Consider the following 21,245-nt stretch of genomic DNA (forward strand, 5'->3'; position numbering starts at 1 on the left):
AGTCAAGTCACCTTTATTTATATAGCGCTTTAAACAAAATACATGGCGTCAAAGCAACTGAACAACATTCATTAGGAAAACAGTGTGTCAATAATGCAAAATGACAGTTAAAGGCAGTTCATCATTGAATTCAGTGATGTCATCTCTGTTCAGTTTAAATAGTGTCTGTGCATTCATTTGCAATCAAGTCAACGATATCGCTGTAAATTTAGTGACCCCCACTAAGCAAGCCAGAGACGACAGCGGCAAGGAACCGAAACTCCATCGGTGACAGAATGGAGAAAAAAACCTTGGGAGAAACCAGGCTCAGTTGGGGGGCCAGTTCTCCTCTGACCAGACGAAACCAGTAGATCAATTCCAGGCTGCAGCAAAGTCAGATTGTGCAGAAGAATCATCTGTTTCTTGTGGTCTTGTCCTGGTGGTCCTCTGAGACAAGGTCATTACAGGGGATCTGCATCTGGGGCTCTAGTTGTCCTGGTCTCCGCTGTCTTTCAGGGCAGTAGAGGTCCTTTCTAGGTTTTGATCCACCATCTGGTCTATAATCCACATCAGATTGGGTCAAATTATTTCAAACACTCACTGCTGACTGAAAGGGAGTTTTGAGCTTAATTTATTTTATAAAGTCTTTAATTCTGGTGTTATAGCTGTTAGCTTTCTGAAATGATCCGCGCTGACGCTCTCCAGACATGGAGAAACTCCGCCTTTGTTCATAACCACTCGTCTGGCATGACGGATTAATTTGAGAAAAAACTGTTTTAAAATCATTACCTGTTTGGAACAGTGTACAAAACGAGCCTTGGCAGCAAGACAAACACTTCAACAATATAGAGCATCACAGTCCCGCCCACAGCTGGTGCCGGATGTAAAAATTCAATGCAATATCTGCATTGACATTTGGGGTATAAGCCATAAAAACCTAACCATACATGGTAGACTTAAAACCAGCTACGGCTGTACTAAGCGATAGTATATGCTCATATAAATGCAAAAGGATCATGGGGCACTAACCTTGTTTTGATACAAATGCCTTTTATTCGCGATGTCTTGGCTAAGTACTTCATTACCCACAATCCTGAACAATCCCACAATCCCACAGTGATGCATCTGATTGGTGGAGCTCGTGTAACCATCTGGTTAAACCCCGCGAAGGCCCGTGGAGACTGAAGATCATTAATAAAAAAATAAAATAAAATAAAAACCTGTGTTGCGTTTTTGCACGGTAGACTTATCAGTGATGATCTCCTTGGCTGCCATGGGAGTTTTGCAGGGAGGTTGGTAACGTTAGTTAGCATTATCGTCCACTTTAGCTAGACTACTGTAGCCTTCATATGGTATGAGTCATATCAAGCATTTTATAATGCCACTGTCAAAACAATATTTAGCCTAGGAATACCTTTTTGTGCATTTACTGAACATTTGTGTAATGGCAGCGACATGTGTTGATGACTGAGCGGTGATTGAAGTCGGGGACAAAGCACTGCACCATGTTGCTGATGTTATTGTTAACCACTTTCACACATGCACACAATATAAATTACACGATGATAAATATAAAAATCAATACACAATACCTATATAAAACACTGTTTATTTACACAATTAATACTGAAAGAACTGCTATTACTGCACATTCACTATATAAAATAAAATTCACTGGAGGAAGAAGTTTGCGCGAGCGGCCGTCATCAGATTTGGAAGTCGCTCAAAAGGCTCGTTCGCGGTTGTGGCTCCAGTCGAATTCAATGAGGCACGGTGGTTTATGGGATGAGTAGTTCCTTGCGCTATAAATTAAAATATGTACACAGTCTTGTACCTTTGACTTTTTTTTGGATTGCTCTTATTTTTTTCACTCGAAATGATATGTTATATGCTTATGAGTTCAGCCTGTCAGGTATTGGTAAGGGAGGAACTCAGGTGCAGACAGGGATTCTCAACACAAAGGGTTTATTAAATACAAAAAGGGGAAAACAAAACCCACGAGGGGGAAAACAACAGCTAGGGCAGGAACTAAACAACTTAACAGGGCAGGATTGATAAGACAAACAAACTCTTGACACTAACTACAAACACTCACGGTAATACAAGGACTTCAGAGGGTACAGCACAATCTCACACACGATCACATAAGTAGAACACATCTGAGAAACACAAATCACACTTCTTGGGGAACAAATCTCAATGACAAAGAACCGACGCAAGACAGAGCACACTAGGAGATCTAAATAGGGGTACTAATCAAGACACGACAGGTGTTACAGATAGGACAATCAAGACACGACTAGGTTAACAAGGGGGGCGGGGCAAGGGAACGAGACAACACAAGCACATGGCCCAAAGACAAGGCCATGCGCTTGTACACAAAACATGGGTCTGTCATGATCCTGCCTCAAGACTAGGAAAAATCAAGGACTAGAGGGCAGAATCATGACACAGCCGTAGCTGGTTATCCTCACACATGCTCTAAAACTCTTTAGATACGGATTTTTCCGAAAGTCAATGGGAGAAATGAATGGGAAATTTACTTCCGGCACCAGAGCTCTCTCGGGCTGTGGGCGGGACTGTGATGCTCTATTACCATAGGCCTGCTATTAATACGGAATTATTCACAACTGACCAATCTGAATCAAGCAAGTGTTTTTAAAGTGAAAGTCAGTGAGCACTAAAACAGTTTGGTTACTAATATTCTTAAAAATATATTCTTTGTGTTCCACATAAGAAGGAAGGTCATATAAATTTGGAATAAACTGAGGGCGAGTACATTATTATTTCATGAAATTAAATGAAGATTGGAAGGCTATTACTTTAAGCTAAAGTCTCTTTCACACCATTGCTGAAGACTAATTTTAAGAACTGAAGCCCAGTGTTTGAAAATAGACTTAAAACTTAAATATTTTCATAAGACCAAGCCACCAAACCAATTCCCAAAGTCAAGATGGAGGTTTACATAAGTCTATATATAACACATGCCATGTTAAATTACTGCAGGGGAATATTTATGTGAAGTTGACCAGTTTTAAAATGGTTTGCCAAGCTAGTCACACTGCCATTCTTTCCTCTCGCATCTCCCCTCATATTTTACATCTGTTCTCTGTTTATATATTCCAGCGTCTCCAGATATCGCAGCGCTGGAGTCTCTGGGCCATATTTTAACAAACTAAGTGCATGGTCTAAGGCACAAGTGCACTTTTGCTAGTTTAACGATGGAAAAAACGGTCAGCGCGCCAGGCGCATGGTCCAAAAAGGCTTACTGTACCTATTCTTTTAATGAATCGTTGGTGTGTTTTGGGCATAACATGACGTCAATCAGAGTCTCATCTCCCATTCGCTTTAAAGGCCAGTTGTGCTCGCGCCACAGCCGATTCGAAATTTACATGGCGGAATTTGCAAGAGCAAAGACTGAACGCTTCTCCAGAGAGGAAAGGTTCTGCTTGCGCGTGAGGTTAAAGAGCATGAGCAGACCATAATAACGGGACACAATAATAAAATATTACATTGTAATCCTTTCATTTTCAATATTTTTGTTTGTGTGCTTCTGTGCGCCCTTTTTGTGTAATAAGCATATTAACAATGTGCTGTTTAATGAACAAAAAATTACAAATAAATAAATATTGCACCAGGTTTCAGTTGGTCAAAAGCGTGTCTTATTTCAGCTGGCAAAAAAAGATCAATGCTCCAACAATGCCACTGAACACACATCGTTTTCAGACCAGCACGCTCATGGCCGCACAGATAGATGCAAACGCAATTGCTATTTTAAAAATTGATGCAGCTACATTGGGGTGAAACTTGCAAGATGCACTTGCATTGTGCCAAGTGTATGATACAGCCCTCTGTTATCATATCCATTTTAGAAGCATTGTTTTTTTTTTCAGATTCAGCTGTTCCTCTGGAGATAGCAGAGAATATCTTAGGATATCCTCATACCTTGAGGCCCTCAACTCTGCCCTTGGCTTTTTGCAAACATGAGGTCCAGTAGACCTGTTCTTTACTCTGAGGGTCCTGTCGTGGTCGCTCCCACGCTGTGCTGCAGAAGGACTCTGTTTGTTGACTTTGTTAGTCCGTAGATTAGGGCCCTGTTGAGCACGAAAATAATGGGTGTATTTTTTCCCCTTCCTCTCAGGTTGTTTTTTTATAGACTTCCACACAACTGCATGGCTATAAAAGGGAGTCTTAGAGATTTTCTCATTTTCCAGATTGTTGTGATCTCAGTGCTACTCTTTGCATAAAGATTTTAAATGGCACATTCATTTGCGCAATAGAGTTATACAGCCGAAGTCCCAGAACATGTTACAGCATGTGTCAATGTTTGATTGTTTAGAGCCTCAGAGGCCGGTATGTTTAAGTATGTTCGGGTTTGTGGTATAAAATTGTATTCCTTCCAAGATAATTTTTCCAGTAGAAACTGCTGCCAGGGCTGTTGGGACTGCATTTTTGCTGATGTAGATGAGTGTTTGTACCTTGAGAAAATCGTAGCAACTATTAGCAAACACACATTGAGGTTGTGGAAATTTTAAACGTAACCTCAGACGGATGCTGTGCTTCAGGCAGGAAGCATATGTTTAGAATTGTGACGCAGAATTCTTGCTTGAGTTGAGAGCTAATCTACCGACCATTTATTATTCTCAGTTTATAAAACAAAATAGTTATCTGTCACAACCGTGATGTCAGAGTTTTGCTATTAAGGTCGTACCAGGGCAAAATAACCTCATGTTTTAGATGAACGTATGTACTGACAGACGGAGTATTGTAAGAAAAACGGTGAACATTTTACTGTTATGCCTGTCAATCAATAAGAAACATGATATGCTGATTAATAAAAAAAAAATTTAAATAAAAGACTATAAAAATTACATCTAGCATTTATTTGTATTTTTATTTGTTTTATCTGTGATACCTTTTTTTCAGGATTCTTAATGAAAAGTTAAAAAGAATTATTCATTAATTCAAAATATAAATAATTTCAACTATATACACAACATTTCGAAAGTTTGGGGTCAGTATGTTTTTTTTAAATAAAATACTTTTATTCAGCAAGGATATGTTAAATTGATAAAAAAGTGATGTTAAAGACTTGTATTATTACAAAAAAAAAAATCTGTTTTGAATAAATGCTGTTCTTTTTTACTTTTAATTAATCAAGGAATCTAGTAAGTATCACAGGTTTAAAAAAAATAAATGACAATAACTAATAATAAATCAGCAAGTTAGAATGATTTCTGAAGGATCATGTGACACTGAAGGCTGTAGTAATGGTTGCTGAAGATTCAGATTAGCCATCACAGGGATGAATTAGAATAAAATAGTAAACCATTATTTTAATAATATTGCACAATATTACTGTGTTTTTATTGTATTTTTGATCAAATACATACTTTCAAAACATAAAGAAAATCTTAACGATCTTACTTTTTAACCATGGTGTCTGTCTATAAAACACAGTTTAAAAAAAATATATAATTGCACTAAATCAGTGTGTTAAATTGACCGCTCTATTTTCTGTACACGTGCTAGAGATTGTTTTTGTGATTTGTTTGTTTGAGGATCACATGGTAATAGAAGACTTGATGGTTCTTCAGGGCCACAAGCCACTTGTTTTTGCACTGTTTATCTATTAAAGAATCTTCACGAACATTATGAGCAGCCAAACTCATTTCTGTTTTGAACTGCAGGAGGCTCAAACTCTGATGGTCTCTGCTGTGCAGACTATTCTTTTCTCTCTCTTGACTGCTAGTTGCAGGTCTTTAATTATTCAATGCTACTGAATTTGTATGTAGCTAAGGATAGTATGAACAACTTGTGTTATCCAGATAAGCAGCACAGCTCAGCTCAGCAACAACCGCTGTACCACTTTAATGAGAGACATTCACACGTCACACATGACTAATTTTAAAACCACATTTATATATGCTGAGCAGCTATAGAAGCCTAGAAGGTTTGTTGTGTTTTGAGGGTGTTAGCCATACTGATCGAAGGGATAACTGTTGGTTCGCCCTTTTACTTCCTTTTGCTCAAATAGTGAAATTAGTTTTGACCAGTCTGAAAGCCTTGTGAATAACATTATCGGGCGTAACAAAAAGTCTGCATACTTCTAGGTCACATTGTTTAAAAATATTGCTAAAGTATTTTGATAAGAGAAGCGTTTTGACGTCTTCCTCTGCACACATCTGAAATTGAGCTGCAAAGCCTGAAGCAAGATTGATGTGTAGCTGCAGAAGAGAAAGAAATGAGCTCTGAAAATCTGTCATGTACCTTCCCCTCCTTTCACAACCCACCACTAAACCTCAGTTTAATTTTCAGCCTCTGCTCCTGCTGTTCTGAGTAGCACCACCCACCTCTGCTGCATCACAGTTTCAACTTTGTTAGGGCTGTTTTTGCTTGTGAGGTTTTAATTGTTGTTACTGGTGTTGGATCAAATTTTAATCTTGATTCATGATGATCTTGATTTATTTTATATTTTTTTGTACTTTTTCTGTCAATTTGGCCTTGTCAAAGAGTGTGAGTATTGTTTTCGGTCTTTGTCGTTCATGCAGAAGACTCCACAATGCTGAAAGTTGGCGCCTACATCTTGATTGGGATTGGATCTGTGTGCATGCTTACGGGCTTCTTGGGCTGCATCGGTGCCATCTTTGAGGTCCGCTGCCTGCTTGGACTGGTAAGTGATTTATGCAGAGTTTTATTTTTTAATTTGGACTTTTTCTTATTTTATTTTATTTTAAAGAAATACAAATAATTTATTTTATTATTCTTTATTTTTTATAGTACATATTTATATAAATAATAATATTACTTCAGACTACATCAAAGCTTGTGCATTTTGGTCTCTGGGCTATTATCATTTTTATTTATTAAATTGTTTTTATGTTATAGTGCATATTTATTTAGATATAATATTACTACTGACTACACCCAAGCCAGCTCTTTTTGGTTTTTTAAGTTAAGTTAATTAAGCTAATTTAATAATAATAATTAAAAAAATTATAGTTAATTTTATTTATATAATACTACTATTACATCAAATCCAGCTCGTTTTGGTCTCTGGGCTGTTATTGTATTTTATTATATTTTGCATATTTATTTATCTATAATTAACTGCTGACTACGTCAAAGCTAGCTCATTCTGTTCTCTGAGCTAGAACTGGGGGCCATATTAGTACCTGCTAGATCACTGGATAAGCTTAGCGGTCAGCAAGGTTCTTTGTTAAACTGTTTTTACCCATTTAGAAAATGAATGTAACTAGCTGTGATTCTTTTCTAATTAATTAAAGGGGTCATATGACGTTACTGTGTGTATTTGATGTAATGCAATGTGTTTATGCGGTTTAAGATTCAAAAAACACTATTTTCCACATACTGTACATTATTGATGCTCCTCTATGCCCCGCCTTCTGAAACGCGTAGATTTTTTTTACAAAGCTCAACGTTCTGAAAATTGCTGTGTGCTCTGATTGGCCAGCTATCCAGTGCGTTGTGATTGGCTGAATTCCTCAAGTGTGTGACCGAAATGTTACACCCCTTACCAGGTTCAGGAAACTGAACACACTCGAATATTTAGGGTTGTACTGTTCTGGAAAAAAAATAAAAATAAAACTTAACCACCGATTTCTATTTGTGTCCTCTTTTGGAAGACCAAACAAAGCAGTTTGGCTTTCAAAATTATACACACAGCATCTCCATGACATGGCGGTGGAGGCAAGAATACTACATTGAGAATAAAAGTTACGCATTCTTTCTTGGAGTATACATTTGGGCGGTGTTATGCAAATCTTCCCACACAGTGATGTAGACATTTGGGGGCATTGCTGAGGGTTCACATTTATAAAGAACATCTCTATGGGTTTGAGAATTAAATCTTTGCGATTTTATGGATCTTCTGTATGCACGAACAGCTTTTAACTCTCCAAAGACAAAGGAAAACATGGAAACAAAACTATGACGTAGCAGGTTTTGAGGTTTTAGCATTTGTTTGAGTGTCCAGTAAATTGTGAACTGATTTTTCTGTTCTCTGTTTGCAGGTCTTCGCCTGTCTCCTCCTCATCCTCATTGCCCAGGTGACGGCCGGTGTCCTTATCTACTTCAGGCGAGATGTGGTAGGTGACCATGCCTCGGAAAGTTTAAGACTTAATTCAGTGCTATTTATACACCAATATAGCATTTATTAATATTTCAAAACATGTATTTTTAGATTTTTTTTACATTATTTTCACTTTTCATTTTTATTTGTTGTCGTTGTCATTGTAATTAGTTGTTTTTGTAGTATGTATTTATGTGTAGAATACAAATATCGAATCTATTCTGTCACCAAAAATGAGATCTGATAGTTATATTTACAAATATATAAAAAAAAGAAATATATATATATATATATATATATATATATATATATATTAGGGGTGTAGCGGTACGTTTATTCATACCGGACCGTTTCGGTACAGAGCTTTCGGTACGGTGCACGTGTGTACTGAATGACCGAATGCAATATTTTGTGTGCGGAACACAGGTACATTTTCGTGTTTCCACACGAACATATTAAGTGGCGGAAGTCTCCGCGTTCAGCGCAAATCTTTTTTTATTATATATATATTTTATTATATTTTAATAAAAAGTGTTTAAAAAAAGTGTAAACAAATTGTTAAAAAAAGTTAAGAGTAATAAACAACCTGCAGTTTAATGTTTGCATTTCTTTCCCTTACTGTACCGAAAATTATCCGAACCGTGACTTTAAAACCGAGGTACGTACCGAACTGTAATTTTTGCGTACCGTTACACCCCTAATATATATATATGTGTGTGTGTGTGTGTGTATGTATCTTAAAATTATATTTCCTCCTTAAAGGGATAGTTCACTCAAAATGAAAATGCTGTCATTTACTTGGCATCAAGTTGTTCCAAACCTGTATAAATTCCCTTTAACTTTCTATATTTTGAATTGAAGTGTGTAACCGACCAGGTTCTGTTCACCATTGATTTTCACAGTGTTTTTTTGAAAATCAGTGGAGGCTGACAACTGAAAAAAGAACATAGATAGGTTCGGAAAAAAATTGAGTGTGTAAATGATGACAATTTTAATTTTGGGGGGTGAATTATTACTACTTTAAATGGCTTCAGTATAGTTAGCTACTGTTTGTTAGCTGGTATTGTAGATAACAAACAAACATAACAAAGCTTTTTTTATTAAAAAAAAAAAAAGAGGAAGAAGCAGCTTTACTGTAAGTATTATGAATAGCTTCTAAGGACAGTGTAAAAGTAGCTTCCCCAACACTATTCTTATCTGAAAACTTCTGATTTAGTTTATCTGGAACCACTTTTAATATGTAAATATTTTGTACATTTCTCTTAAGTGACCCAGAAGTGTGGATAGATGTGTTTTTATGGTAACGTGGTGTTTGCATATCAATGCTTTGTTTAAAAAGGGTGTTTCTTGCAACGGCACTTTTCTAGTCAGTTGTCTTGACTATTCTGTAATTTCTTAACCTTTTGGTTTTAACCCATCCTGTTAGGTAGTACCTGGAAATGGGTCAGAGCAAGTTACCAGGTGGCGACGGTGTGGAAACTGCTATTTTAAATTAAGTAGCTGAAGGAAGATTTGAGCATTCACTGCAGTATTCCACTTCCTAATTCAGTAAATTGGGGGAGGTGAGACTCGTTCACTTTCTGTTGCGTAACATTCACCTTACGGCACAAGATGGTGAGTGTGGTTTGACGAGATGTTTCCGTGAGTAACAAACTGCAGGTGTCGTCTTTGATGCGGGTGATTGTGCTCCACGTGAAGCTTGTTGACTACAGCACCTTCTTTAGGTGCAAAGTTGAAATACACAATCATTTCACATCCAAGATAGGTGTAAAAAAACAACAGGACCTGCTCTTCATGTCATCTGCCTTTCTGTAGTGTTAGGAAGGATGTATACATCCTCTAATGCAGGAGTTGAACTCACTTGTGCTTAGTCAGCCTAGATTAAATCTGTTTTAGTGAAGTAGCACCAGGATTATCCTCAGTTTATAAGCACATGTTTAATGCTCAACTTAACTTGCTGTGCTTAGTCTCTTTCTCTGTGTGTATTATTGGCTATATACTTAGTATAGCATGTCTAGCCTTCCTGTAGAGCAGGTAATTGGAGTATATGCTAGGGCATGCTCTGTTTTCTCTGTTAGCTTCACCACAGGGCATGCTGACTGCCTTTCCCAGAACTGGGCGAGGTTCACAACAGTCTCTTACACCCTACATGTATGTGCATAAGCAGTGTTTTTTGCCATTTTAGTTTATCATTGACGTAACCCCCTGAGTCCAGTCTATTCCACCACACCTCCTACACACGCATTCACTTTAAATAAGATGTTCACAAGATAATGTTCATCTGAAAAGTGATGTGCTATCAAAAGATTTTTCGCACAGATTTTTGAAATGTAAAGAATGGTTTTTAAATAGTTTGTGCTGGTTTTATCAGTTGGATGACACTCAGAAGATCCAGAAATTACAAGTTGTTTTTTTATATATATACTTTTATGCAGCAAGGATGCATTAAAATGATCGAAAGTGACAGTAAAAACAATTATAAGAAATGCTATTCTTCTCAACTTTCCTTTTATCAGCACATCTTGAAAAATGATCCTTGTTTATTATTAAGAAGCAACACTGTTTTCAGCATTGATGATGATGAGAGGTGTTTCTCGAGCAGCATATTAGGATGATTTCTGTTGTATCGTGTAACACCGAAGGCTGGAGTTATGTTGCTGAAAATTCAGCTTTTCCAACATAAATTATGTATTAATATATCAAAAATTAAAATATACAAAATGTTTCTGTATGTTAACATTAGATAATGCAGTATAGGGCTGTAGCTATCAAATATTTTATTCATCGAGTATTCTACCAAAATTCCATCGATTAATCGAGTAATCGGATAAAATGTGTTTTTGCTTACCGTATTTTCCGCACTATAAGGCGCACTGGATTATAAAGCGCACCTTCAGTGAATGGCCTATTTTAGAACTGTTTTCATATATAGGGAACACTATAGAATAGAAGATACTGCAGTCAAACGTTTGACTGGGTTTGTGTTATGCATCCACTAGATGGAGCTGTGCTAAAGGGAATGTCAACATTTTGACAGAGCGCCTTGATCCATATTTAAGGCGCTCCGGATTATAAGGCGCACACTCCTTTTTTAGAAAAAAAATATTTTAGAGATATTAGTCCATATCGTGATTTGATGTAAGTGCAATGACTTATTTTTGATTAATTAATTCAAAACTTGGCAAATTCCGTACCATTCCGCGTTAAACTGTAAATTCCGTTTTTATGACTGGATTCCGCGATTCCCTCCTCATTTTCTGCATCGCGGAAATCATAGGGCCCTAGTTGTGGTATGCCAGTTCTATCTTGCAATGGACATACGCCATGACGTTCTCTTTACGTTTGTCCATGCCCTCAAATCAAAACAATGCTGACTCCTTGCAGTATGAGATTTCCTATGGCGATTGCGGACGCAGCGCTTGTGCCTCCTTCATCTTTGTGGGTGACGCAAACGCGTTGTCACATTAAAAAAAATAAATATTGCGAAAGAACCTGATGTGAGATTTAAAGTAAATTAAAATAGGCTTCATTTTTTGTAATCGAGTTACTCGAGGAATCGTTTCAGTCCTAATGCATTAGCTAACATGAACTAACAATGAGAAATATAGCAAATTGTCTGTTCATAGTGCATTAACTGATGTTAAGAAAATACAACTCTGTATTTTAATAATTTACTAGTTTTGCTTCCATTAATGTAATATAAAGACAAAAATATGCACAGGTATTTTAATGAATTATTTATTTGGTTTCAAGCATTAAAAAAATGTTGAAATATCTGATAAAAGTTGGTGTTATACAGTGAGTGTTAAGAATTCAACAAGATGTGTCCTAACATGTCTCCATGTGCTTATTTTTAGCTGAAAAATGAGATGTCCATTATTGTGAACAAAATTCTGGTGAACTACACTGGTAATAACAAGACATCTGAGCAAGCCTTGGACTACATTCAGAGAACGGTGAGCTTTTTCTACAGCTATTGTCTGCCATTTCCTCCCTCACTGCCTTTTTCCATCATTCTCTCAGTCTCTTACAGTATTATCTGTTGCACATGTTAGAGATGACAGAAGATTAAGTGTCTAGGACTTTTCTCATGGATTTTTATCTCTTGTTTGCTTGTTCAAACTTGTTTTTTTTCTATGTGTATTTTATTATGTTATATGTTAATGTATAGTATTTTTTCATTTAGGTTTTCCTGCACCAGTGTGCCTAGATTTTTATGTTGTTGTTGTTTATACTGTAATATAAAATTATTTTCTGTTTTTTTTTTTTTTTTCATTCATAGATGAAGTGCTGTGGTTGGACTGGACCATCTAACTGGACCGAGAATGTGGCGATAAACAGTTCTCAGATTCTATACCCATGTTCCTGCACAAATGAATCCATCAATGGCACAGGAATAAAAGAAGCAGGCCTTTGTAAAACGTTTTCCCCTCAGTTGCCTGTCTTCACTAAGGTACACACATACAGCTTTACTGCACATATACAGCTGCATATTCCTATATGAAGGGATAGTTCACCCAAAAAATTAATTATGTAATTCAGGAACTTTTGAATGTTGCTATACAAATAACTTTGGTGACCATTGATTTCCTTTCCGTGGACCAAAAAAAAACATTATCTGAATATTTTCTTTTATGCTCCATAGAAGACATAATTTTTGTTTTTGGTGAACTAACCTCTAAAAAAATGTTCCTGATTCTGGTTTTATGCCATCGCTTTATTTTATATTTGTAGCATATACCCAGTCCTATTGTTCAAATAAGTTGCTGTCAGTCAAAATGTTTCCTCTTAAACTGTTGTGAACTTTCACTTTCTTTCCCTCGGTTGAGTTTGGCATGTTCTGTTTGTCTCCTGATGTTATCTTTGGACAGCTGTGTCTGTTCAGGATCATTTCCAAACCCTGCATATCTTTTTTCACTGTTTTCCCCCTATTTGATGTGGGGTTTTCTTCTTCTCTCTTTCATTTTTAATTTGTCTCCATTTCCTGTGTCCAGGGTTGTGTATATAGTTTGGAGGACTGGCTCATTGGGAACTGTGGAGTTATTCTGGGAGTCTGTGTTGGTATAGCAGTGATTGAGGTAAATCTAGAAAGCCTATCATGTAAAATGTATTCCACATTCAAGTTTATTCCTTTCTAATTTCTGTTATTCTGGCCCTTTCTACGAAAAAAATATTATATTTAATATAAAAATATATATATTTGTTTTTTAATTACTAAAAAAAAAAACAGATTGTATATTCTGATGTATTTATATTCAGCTACATTCATTTTGAGTAAAAATATCCTCTTTTTCTAGAAACTACTTGATTTTATTCAGCATTTTTATTAGTTAATAATTTGCTAATTTAAATAATAATAATAGTAGTAATAATAATTTCACATTTTTTTTTCCTTGATGGTAAAGCTGAATATTGAGCATCGTTACTGCACTCTTCAGTGTCACGTTATCCTTCAGAAATCATTTTAATAAGATGATTTAGTGTTCAAGAAACATTTCGTGCTGCCTAATATTTTGTGGAAACCATGATACTTTTTTTTCAGGATTCTTTCATGAATAGAAACACTCTATTTATCAAAGAATCCTGAAAAAAAAGAGCAGTATTTATTTAAAATAGAAATATATTTTTTAACATTACAAATGTCTTCAGTCACTTTTAATTCCGTACTTAACTGAAAAAAAAAAAAAACTTACTGACCCCAATCTTTTGAACAGTATGTGAGTGTGTGTGTGTGTGTGTGTTTCATTAGTCACCAAAAACCAAATATTTTAGCATAATCTTTTATATTTATATTAAATCAAAGTAAACTAAAAAAGTCCATACTGAGTCTGCCCTGATTTAGCTTGGCAGCTTGTTTTGTGCACAATAGAGAGGTGGGGAACCAAACCGTGATCACTGTCTGCTCTGCTTACTTCAGCTTTTAGGGATGATCCTGTCCATGTGCCTCTGCAAGAGTGTCCAACAGGAGGATTACACCAAAGTGCCCAAATACTGAGAGCAACCCCCTCTTCATCTGAAAACAGCAGTGTTACAGCCTCTCCACACCAGCAACATCTGGAACACTGCAGACCAGACCACATCCCATCACCCACATACACACATCCGTTCTTCACTTTCTTAGCCCCTGTAAACATCCTGTTTAGGATCAGCATTTTACGATCAGGATAGTTGTACCTTTTTCTTTAAAGAAACTAGTGATCTTTTCTTGTTAGTGCTCTGCAGGGTCTGAATAGCTTTATATTTGTATAGCTACATATACTGTACGGTGACTGTTTCATTTATGGTTTTCATTGTTAGTTGAATCTGAGAGCACTTTAGTCAATAGCGAGTTTGAAATGGGAGTGAGCTATTAGCTCATTTAAAAATATTTGTATTAACGAGAGGGGAAAATCAACACTTGTTTTTTTTTAAATAATTTTTATTGTTTTAGAATAGTGTATTTTCAGTTTGGTTATGTGTATATAAATCCTTCAGTGAGGTTTATACTTACTGAATAACTACGTCCTAGTTATGACAGCACTTGATGGCTTTTCTGCATGCATGCGAAGTGTTATTATCCGGGGCTGGGTCACTCCGGGCGGAGACAGGTGCAGTGTGGGTAAAGATGGAATGTGTATGTGGATTTAGGTTGGGTGCATATCCCACAGATCCATCTGCTGTGCTGGTGTAAGTAAAAAAAACTGTTCAAGTATGTCCCTAACAGGCATTAGATACAGATCCTGCTGACTAGCTTCAGCTGTAGCCTGCAGCACCACAGCAAAATCATCCAGATACTGACCCATTTCAGCTGACCCAAAACAGGTCTGCGGGATGAAGTTGTGCAAGGCTTTCTCATATCTTTGCGTTTCTTCTTTTTAAGATTTTTGTTTCTACGGTTTTATTATTTGGAGTGAAGCCGATGTAGACAATGTCAGATTTTGGGTTTAGTAAGCCTGGTGTTGTTCATCTCAGCAGTTGTTTTCTGGCGTTTAGTCTAGGGATGAAATGGCATGACAATTTCTTTTCGCGATTATACTGACCAAAATTATCATTATTATCATGGTATTGTTAAAATGTGCTGGAGATGTTCAAAAAGTACCGACACATAACTCACTTCACCAACAAAGTCAACAAACAACAAATAAAATTAATTTTTGTTTGCATAATCACTTAAACAATAACATTGCCAATGATGTTTGGATTTTAAAAATGACAACTTGATTGACAACAGTTTAATAGCATGTTCAAATATCTCATGGAAATATTCAAATAAAGCTTTCATAAAAAGTAAAACCTTTCATTTCATTTTACATAAGTGATCATTATGTGAATTTTAGTTCCATAAATAATTCTTGATAACTTATTAGAATTGTTTAAATGTGTAGAATCCACATGAGTTTTTTTTTTCTTTTCTTCTCATCAAAAGATTAAAATTTACAGCACGGCATGCAAATTCAGTCAGTTCAGTCAGAAACTGCACACAGACTGATTATAAATGTAAGTCTTTGTAAATCCACTCTCTGACAGCAGGTGGCGCTTATGGAAAAGCAGCTGTCAAAATTACAGCTGTTTCACAAACTCAGCGGACAAAGCAGTATTGCGATTAAGAACACTTCCTCTATGTATTACATAGAGCAAAGATGGAAACAAAATGCCATTGAATTCATATAATTAATTCATTCATATATTCGTTTGTATAATTGTGACTGTTTTCACTCAAAACGAAACTGCGTGCTGTGTGCACGCGAGATTGTAGCCTACTGAAAACTGTGTTTTATGCTGGGCAGTATTTATTTATTGTGAGTTCGCGGTAATCGCTGTAATTGAATATGGTTTCAACGATAATTCAAATATGAAATGGTAATACTAACCGTGGGGAATTTTATCATGATTTATCGTCAAACCGCTAATCGTGACATCCCTACTCCGTGTTGGTGCTGTGGAAGTGTTAGTTCAGAACAGAGAAGATACAGTAAGAGGAAACAATGTCCCGGTCCCTAAGGCTATTTCCAAACACTTTTTTACTTTTAGACAAATCTTTCTAGCTTGGTCTTTTAAAATAAACTGCTAGTTGTATTGTAATGTGATAGATCTAGAAGTGATGGAGAAATGAATTATTCCTCTTTATGATTTTTTTTTCATATTTTAAGATTTATTAACACTTTTTCTTAAGTGTCTTATTTTTTGTATTCTGTCAAGAAGCTGTCTCCTAGAACTCTAGTTTACATACTGAAATGCATTTTTTTTTTCTAATTTTATATTTGGATAACTGTATTTCTGAGGTAAAGTGACGATGAAGGGCTTTTTGTCTACATTTCTTATACAATATTTTCTGTTAAATTGGGATGGCATGTTTATACAGGGAGTTCTTCCCGGTGCTTTAGTACAAAACAATGCATATAGAATGGTTATGAGCAGGATTAAAACAAAACTTTGACACAATATGTGTGATGTCCATTGTGATTGGCTAATGAGTGTTACTTTTATTCTTTGTTCATTTCAATCTCATGTAACATCATGAGAGAACAAACTCCATTTCTTTCTCATAGACCTTATCTTCCTTTCATCAAAGAGTACATTGTAATGGTCTGCATACTTTGTGTGTGTGTGAATGGAATCTCTTTAACCACCGCTACATTTATTCGATTAGAAATACAGTAAAAATATTAAAGTGAAATATTAAAATAATTTTTTTTACATATTTTTTACGCATTTCTGTGATAGAAAAGCTGTATAGTCTATTTTCACATGATCTTTCAGAAATCATTCTTACAGGTGCATCATGCATTAGAATGTCATGGAAAAGTTCATTTATTTCAGTAATTCAACTCAAAAGGTGAAACTCATGTATTAAATAAATTCACTGCACACAGACTGAAGTAGTTTAAGTCTTTGGTTCTTTTAATTGTGATGATTTTGGCTCAAATTTAACAAAAACCCACCAATTCACAACAAATCTCAACAAATTAAAATACTTCATAAGACCAATTTAAAAAAAGTATTATCATTTACTTTACATGTACTCAATACTTAGTAGCTCTTGCTTTAATTACTGGCTCAATTCGGCGTGTCATGGAGGTGATCAGTTTGTGGCACTGCTGAAGTGGTATGGAAGGACAGGTTTCTTTGACAGTGGCCTTCAGCTCATCTGCATTTTTTGGTCTTTTGTTTCTCATCTTCCTCTTGACAATCCCCCGTAGATTCTCTCTGGTGTTCAGATCTGGTAAGTTTGTTGACTAGTCAAGCACACCTACACCATGGTCATTTAACCAACTTTTTGTGCTTTTGGCAGTGTGGACAGGTGCCAAATCCTGCTGGAAAATGAAATCAGCATCTTCAAAAAGCTGGTCAGCAGAAGGAAGCATGAAGTGCTGCAAAATTTCTTGGTAAATGGTTGCAGTGACTTTGGTTTTCAAAAAACACAATGGCCCAACACCAGCAGATGACATTACACCCCAAATCATCACAGACTGTGGAAAATTAACACTGGACTTTAAGCAACTTGGACTATGAGAATGCATAGTCGATATAAAAAACTGGATGACGAGTAATTTATTAAAACTAAATTCTGAGTTGTTAATTATAGGACCTAAAAACTCTACTTGTAATAACCTAGAACACTGTCTAAGACTTGATGGCTGCTCTGTCAATTCTTCATCACCAGTTAGGAACCTAGGTGTGCTATTTGCTAGCAATCTTTCTTTAGAGAGCCACGTTTCTAGCATTTTTAAAACTGCATTTTTCCATCTCAAAAATATATCTAAATTAGGGCCTATGATCTCAATGTCAAATGCAGAAATGTTAATCCATGTATTTATGACCTCAAGGTTAGATTATTGTAATGCTTTATTGGGTGTTTGTTCTGCACACTTAGTAAACAAACTACAGCTAGTCCAAAATGCAGCAGCAAGAGTTCTTACTAAAACCAGGAAGTATGACCATATTAGCCCGGTCCTGTCCACACTGCACTGGCTCCCTATCAAACATCGTATAGATTTTAAAATATTGCTTATTACTTATAAAGCCCTGAATGGTTTAGCACCTTAGTATTTGAATGAGCTCCTTTTACATTATAATCCTCTACGTCCGCTACGTTCCCAAAACTCAGGCAATTTGATAATACCTAGAATGGTGATAATCAGGGTGATAATACCTATAATATCAAAATCAACTGCGGGCAGTAGATCTTTTTCCTATTTGGCACCTAAACTCTGGAATAACCTACCTAACATTGTTCGGGAGGCAGACACACTCTAGTTTAAATCTAGATTAAAGACCCATCTCTTTAACCTGGCGTACACATTACATACTAATATGATTTTAATATCCAAATCTGAGGATGTTATAGCATTAGCCATCAAAAAAGACCTTGTCTCAGAGGACCACCAGGACAAGACCACAGGAAACAGATGATTCTTCTGCACAATCTGACTTTGCTGAAGCCTGGAATTGAACTACTGGTTTCGTCTGGTCAGAGGAGAACTGGCCCCCCAACTGAGCCTGGTTTCTCCCAAGGTTTTTTTCTCCATTCTGTCACCGATGGAGTTTTGGTTCCTTGCCGCTGTCGCCTCTGGCTTGCTTAGTTGGGTCACTTCATCTACAGCGATATCGTTGACTTGATTGCAAATAAATGCACAGACACTATTTAAAATGTTCAGAGATTACATCACTGATTTCAATAATGAACTGCCTTTAACTGTCATTGTGCATTATTGACACACTGTTTTCCTAATGAATGTTGTTCAGTTGCTTTGACCCAATGTATTTTATTTAAAGTGCTATATAAATAAAGGTGACTTGACTTGACTATAAGCTTCTCCACCCTTCCTCCGGACTCTATGACCTTGGTTTCCAAATGAAATACAAAACTTGCTCTCATCAGAAAAGAGGACTTTGGACCACTGGGCAACAGTCCAGTTCTTCTTCTCCTTATAGCCCTGGAAAGACGCCTCTGATGTTGTCTGTGGCTCAGCAAATTCCTTGACACGTCTGTGTGTGGAGGCTCTTGATTGCACCCATACATTAGGGAATATTCAGATAGGAAATAAAATATCTTTCTTAATTCTAGCTGCTGAGAGCAGCATTGTAAGTTGTGACCAGACGAGGTCGCTATTGGTTAACATGAAACCCTCTAACCTTTTAACAGTGAGGTTCCTAACTACTGAAACCCCAAGTACAGTACGATAACATTTAGCTCTACTAGCAGAGTGCATGTTAATTTTCAATCATATAATTCATGTTATTTCATTAAAAAAAGGAGAGCATGAAGCATTTTTTTTCATAAGATATAATAATTACAGACAATATACAGAATCTTTCATTCCTCTGGTGAATTTTTAATAAAGGTTATGCATTAATATTTGTGGCTAATGTTATATCCTCTGATTCCCACAAGAGGGCAGTCATTCTCACTGAGGTCCAGTGATTTGTTCTAATAGCAGGAAAAAACGTGAGTCCTTTCTTCTGCCTCGTATGAAGCTCTGCGGTCCCACAGAGAGAAATGAAGAAACCGCTTTGCTCTCTGTCACGGAGGAAAAGTGACCTCAGAACCGCTGCCAGGAAATCTGGTTCTGTAGTTACATTGACTGTATCTGAATGCATGCTGGTGGTTTTTGTTTGCATATGATCTAAACCCATCCAATAAATTATTAACCCCCACCCCCTTAAAATGTTTCAAATCTGCTCTACTTTTCAAATGAGAGTGATTTGTACACTCAAAAATTGTTATATAGAGGGCCTACATTCTAGACCGAGCAAAGAATATAGAGATGAATAGAGGCTGGAAAGTAATCCTCTGCAGCAAAATATGGAAGTCGGCTCGTTAAATGTATATTGCATCCTCTTCTCTCCTCAGTCAGAGGCTTTCCTTGAAATGTTTTATTCTCACAGCACAGAAGTCCCCTCCACCTGAGGTCCTCTTCCTCATCCTGCTGGACTTCCTGTTTTTCGGTTGTTGGCTTCCTGGCATACTGACTCGGATTGTATGTAGAGCTCTGGTAGTCAATGACACACTGATATCAGGGCACAGCTGAGCCTTGACTGTAAATGAACTTGCAAGACAATTACATCTTGGGACATTTTTTTTTTACCCCCACTTTATTACAAAACTTTTGGCACATGTTTGGGCAAAATTCACAATTTAAGAATTGACTACATTTCATTTAGACTTTCATACACATGAGTCAAACCATTTCAGGCCTGTTGTCTTTATAATCTAAACGTAACGGTGTTGCTATATACACAGTATTCCCAAATTAATGACTGCTGTTGAAACCACAGCGATAAACATTTTGCCTTAATATTTAACAGAAATTGCTGCAGATATAGTGGGACTGTCTGCCGTCTGTCGTCAGTTTAAACAGATTAGGTGTGCTCGACTTGTTTGAGATAACTGGGAGCCATTCAAAGAATGCTCAAAATTCCTGAGATCTTATGGTAGTATGTGTGTAAGGGCTAGGAGGGCAGAGGAAAATAATATTATAGTGCATATTTCCTCCATTATAGAGAAGGGCATAGATAATTTGACAGAAGATCGGCTAAAATTAACAGAATCGCATAACAAATTAGACGAAATTTACAGAAGGCAAGCGGAGGGTGCATTCGTCCAGAAAGAAGTGGCCTGAGGATTTGAAAAACAATTACTCGAGAACGAGTCAGTCTGTTGTTCGTTATCTGGCTCGACTCGGTGTTCATCTTCAATTCTCTCTTCACAGCATGTGATGTACTGTTTGAGTACATGAATTACTCGGGGATATTGGTTTGTTTTAACTCAGAGAGAGTGTCAGCCGCATTAAAAAAGTTTACAGCTTAAGTCAGGATGAGTTCGCGATCTTCGTCAAGTCTCAGTGCTGTTGAACGCAGGCTCGGGTTCATGAAGTGACTCTTCTGACACCATGTAGTGTTTCTTCTGTTGCAATGTATCCAATGGACTATGTACACGGAGAGTTAAAACTAAGAACCACACATTTATTAAACAACACAAGCAGCTCCTGCTACTAACCCGCTCATGAAAAACCACAGTCTAACTCGTCTAACCTGGTAACCCCACTCAGTCAACCCCAATGAAATAACCAAAAAATTATTTAAAAGCTTCGAATATCTCAGCTCTAATGAATGTAAGTAATATTATTTTCGGGCTTTATTTTTTTTTTATGCTCATAACTTTATAAAACATAAAACAAAAATAAATACCATT

The 21,245-nt window shown here is 36.5% G+C and overlaps 1 protein-coding gene across 1 annotated transcript in view; it reads left to right on the forward strand.

Moving 5' to 3' along the window:
• LOC113061647 (CD82 antigen) overlaps positions 1 to 16,492 on the forward strand; it is a 33,592-nt gene extending 17,100 nt beyond the window's left edge. The window contains exons 4-9 of the mRNA XM_026230959.1: positions 6,531 to 6,652; positions 8,013 to 8,087; positions 11,929 to 12,027; positions 12,354 to 12,524; positions 13,066 to 13,149; positions 13,989 to 16,492. Coding sequence (XP_026086744.1) covers positions 6,531 to 6,652; positions 8,013 to 8,087; positions 11,929 to 12,027; positions 12,354 to 12,524; positions 13,066 to 13,149; positions 13,989 to 14,066 — 629 coding nt within the window. The 3' untranslated portion in view covers positions 14,067 to 16,492. The remainder of the gene's footprint in view (positions 1 to 6,530; positions 6,653 to 8,012; positions 8,088 to 11,928; positions 12,028 to 12,353; positions 12,525 to 13,065; positions 13,150 to 13,988) is intronic.
• The last annotated feature ends 4,753 nt before the right edge of the window (positions 16,493 to 21,245 follow it).

Source organism: Carassius auratus, chromosome 43, assembly GCF_003368295.1.
Source record: "Carassius auratus strain Wakin chromosome 43, ASM336829v1, whole genome shotgun sequence".
NCBI lineage: Eukaryota > Metazoa > Chordata > Actinopteri > Cypriniformes > Cyprinidae > Carassius > Carassius auratus.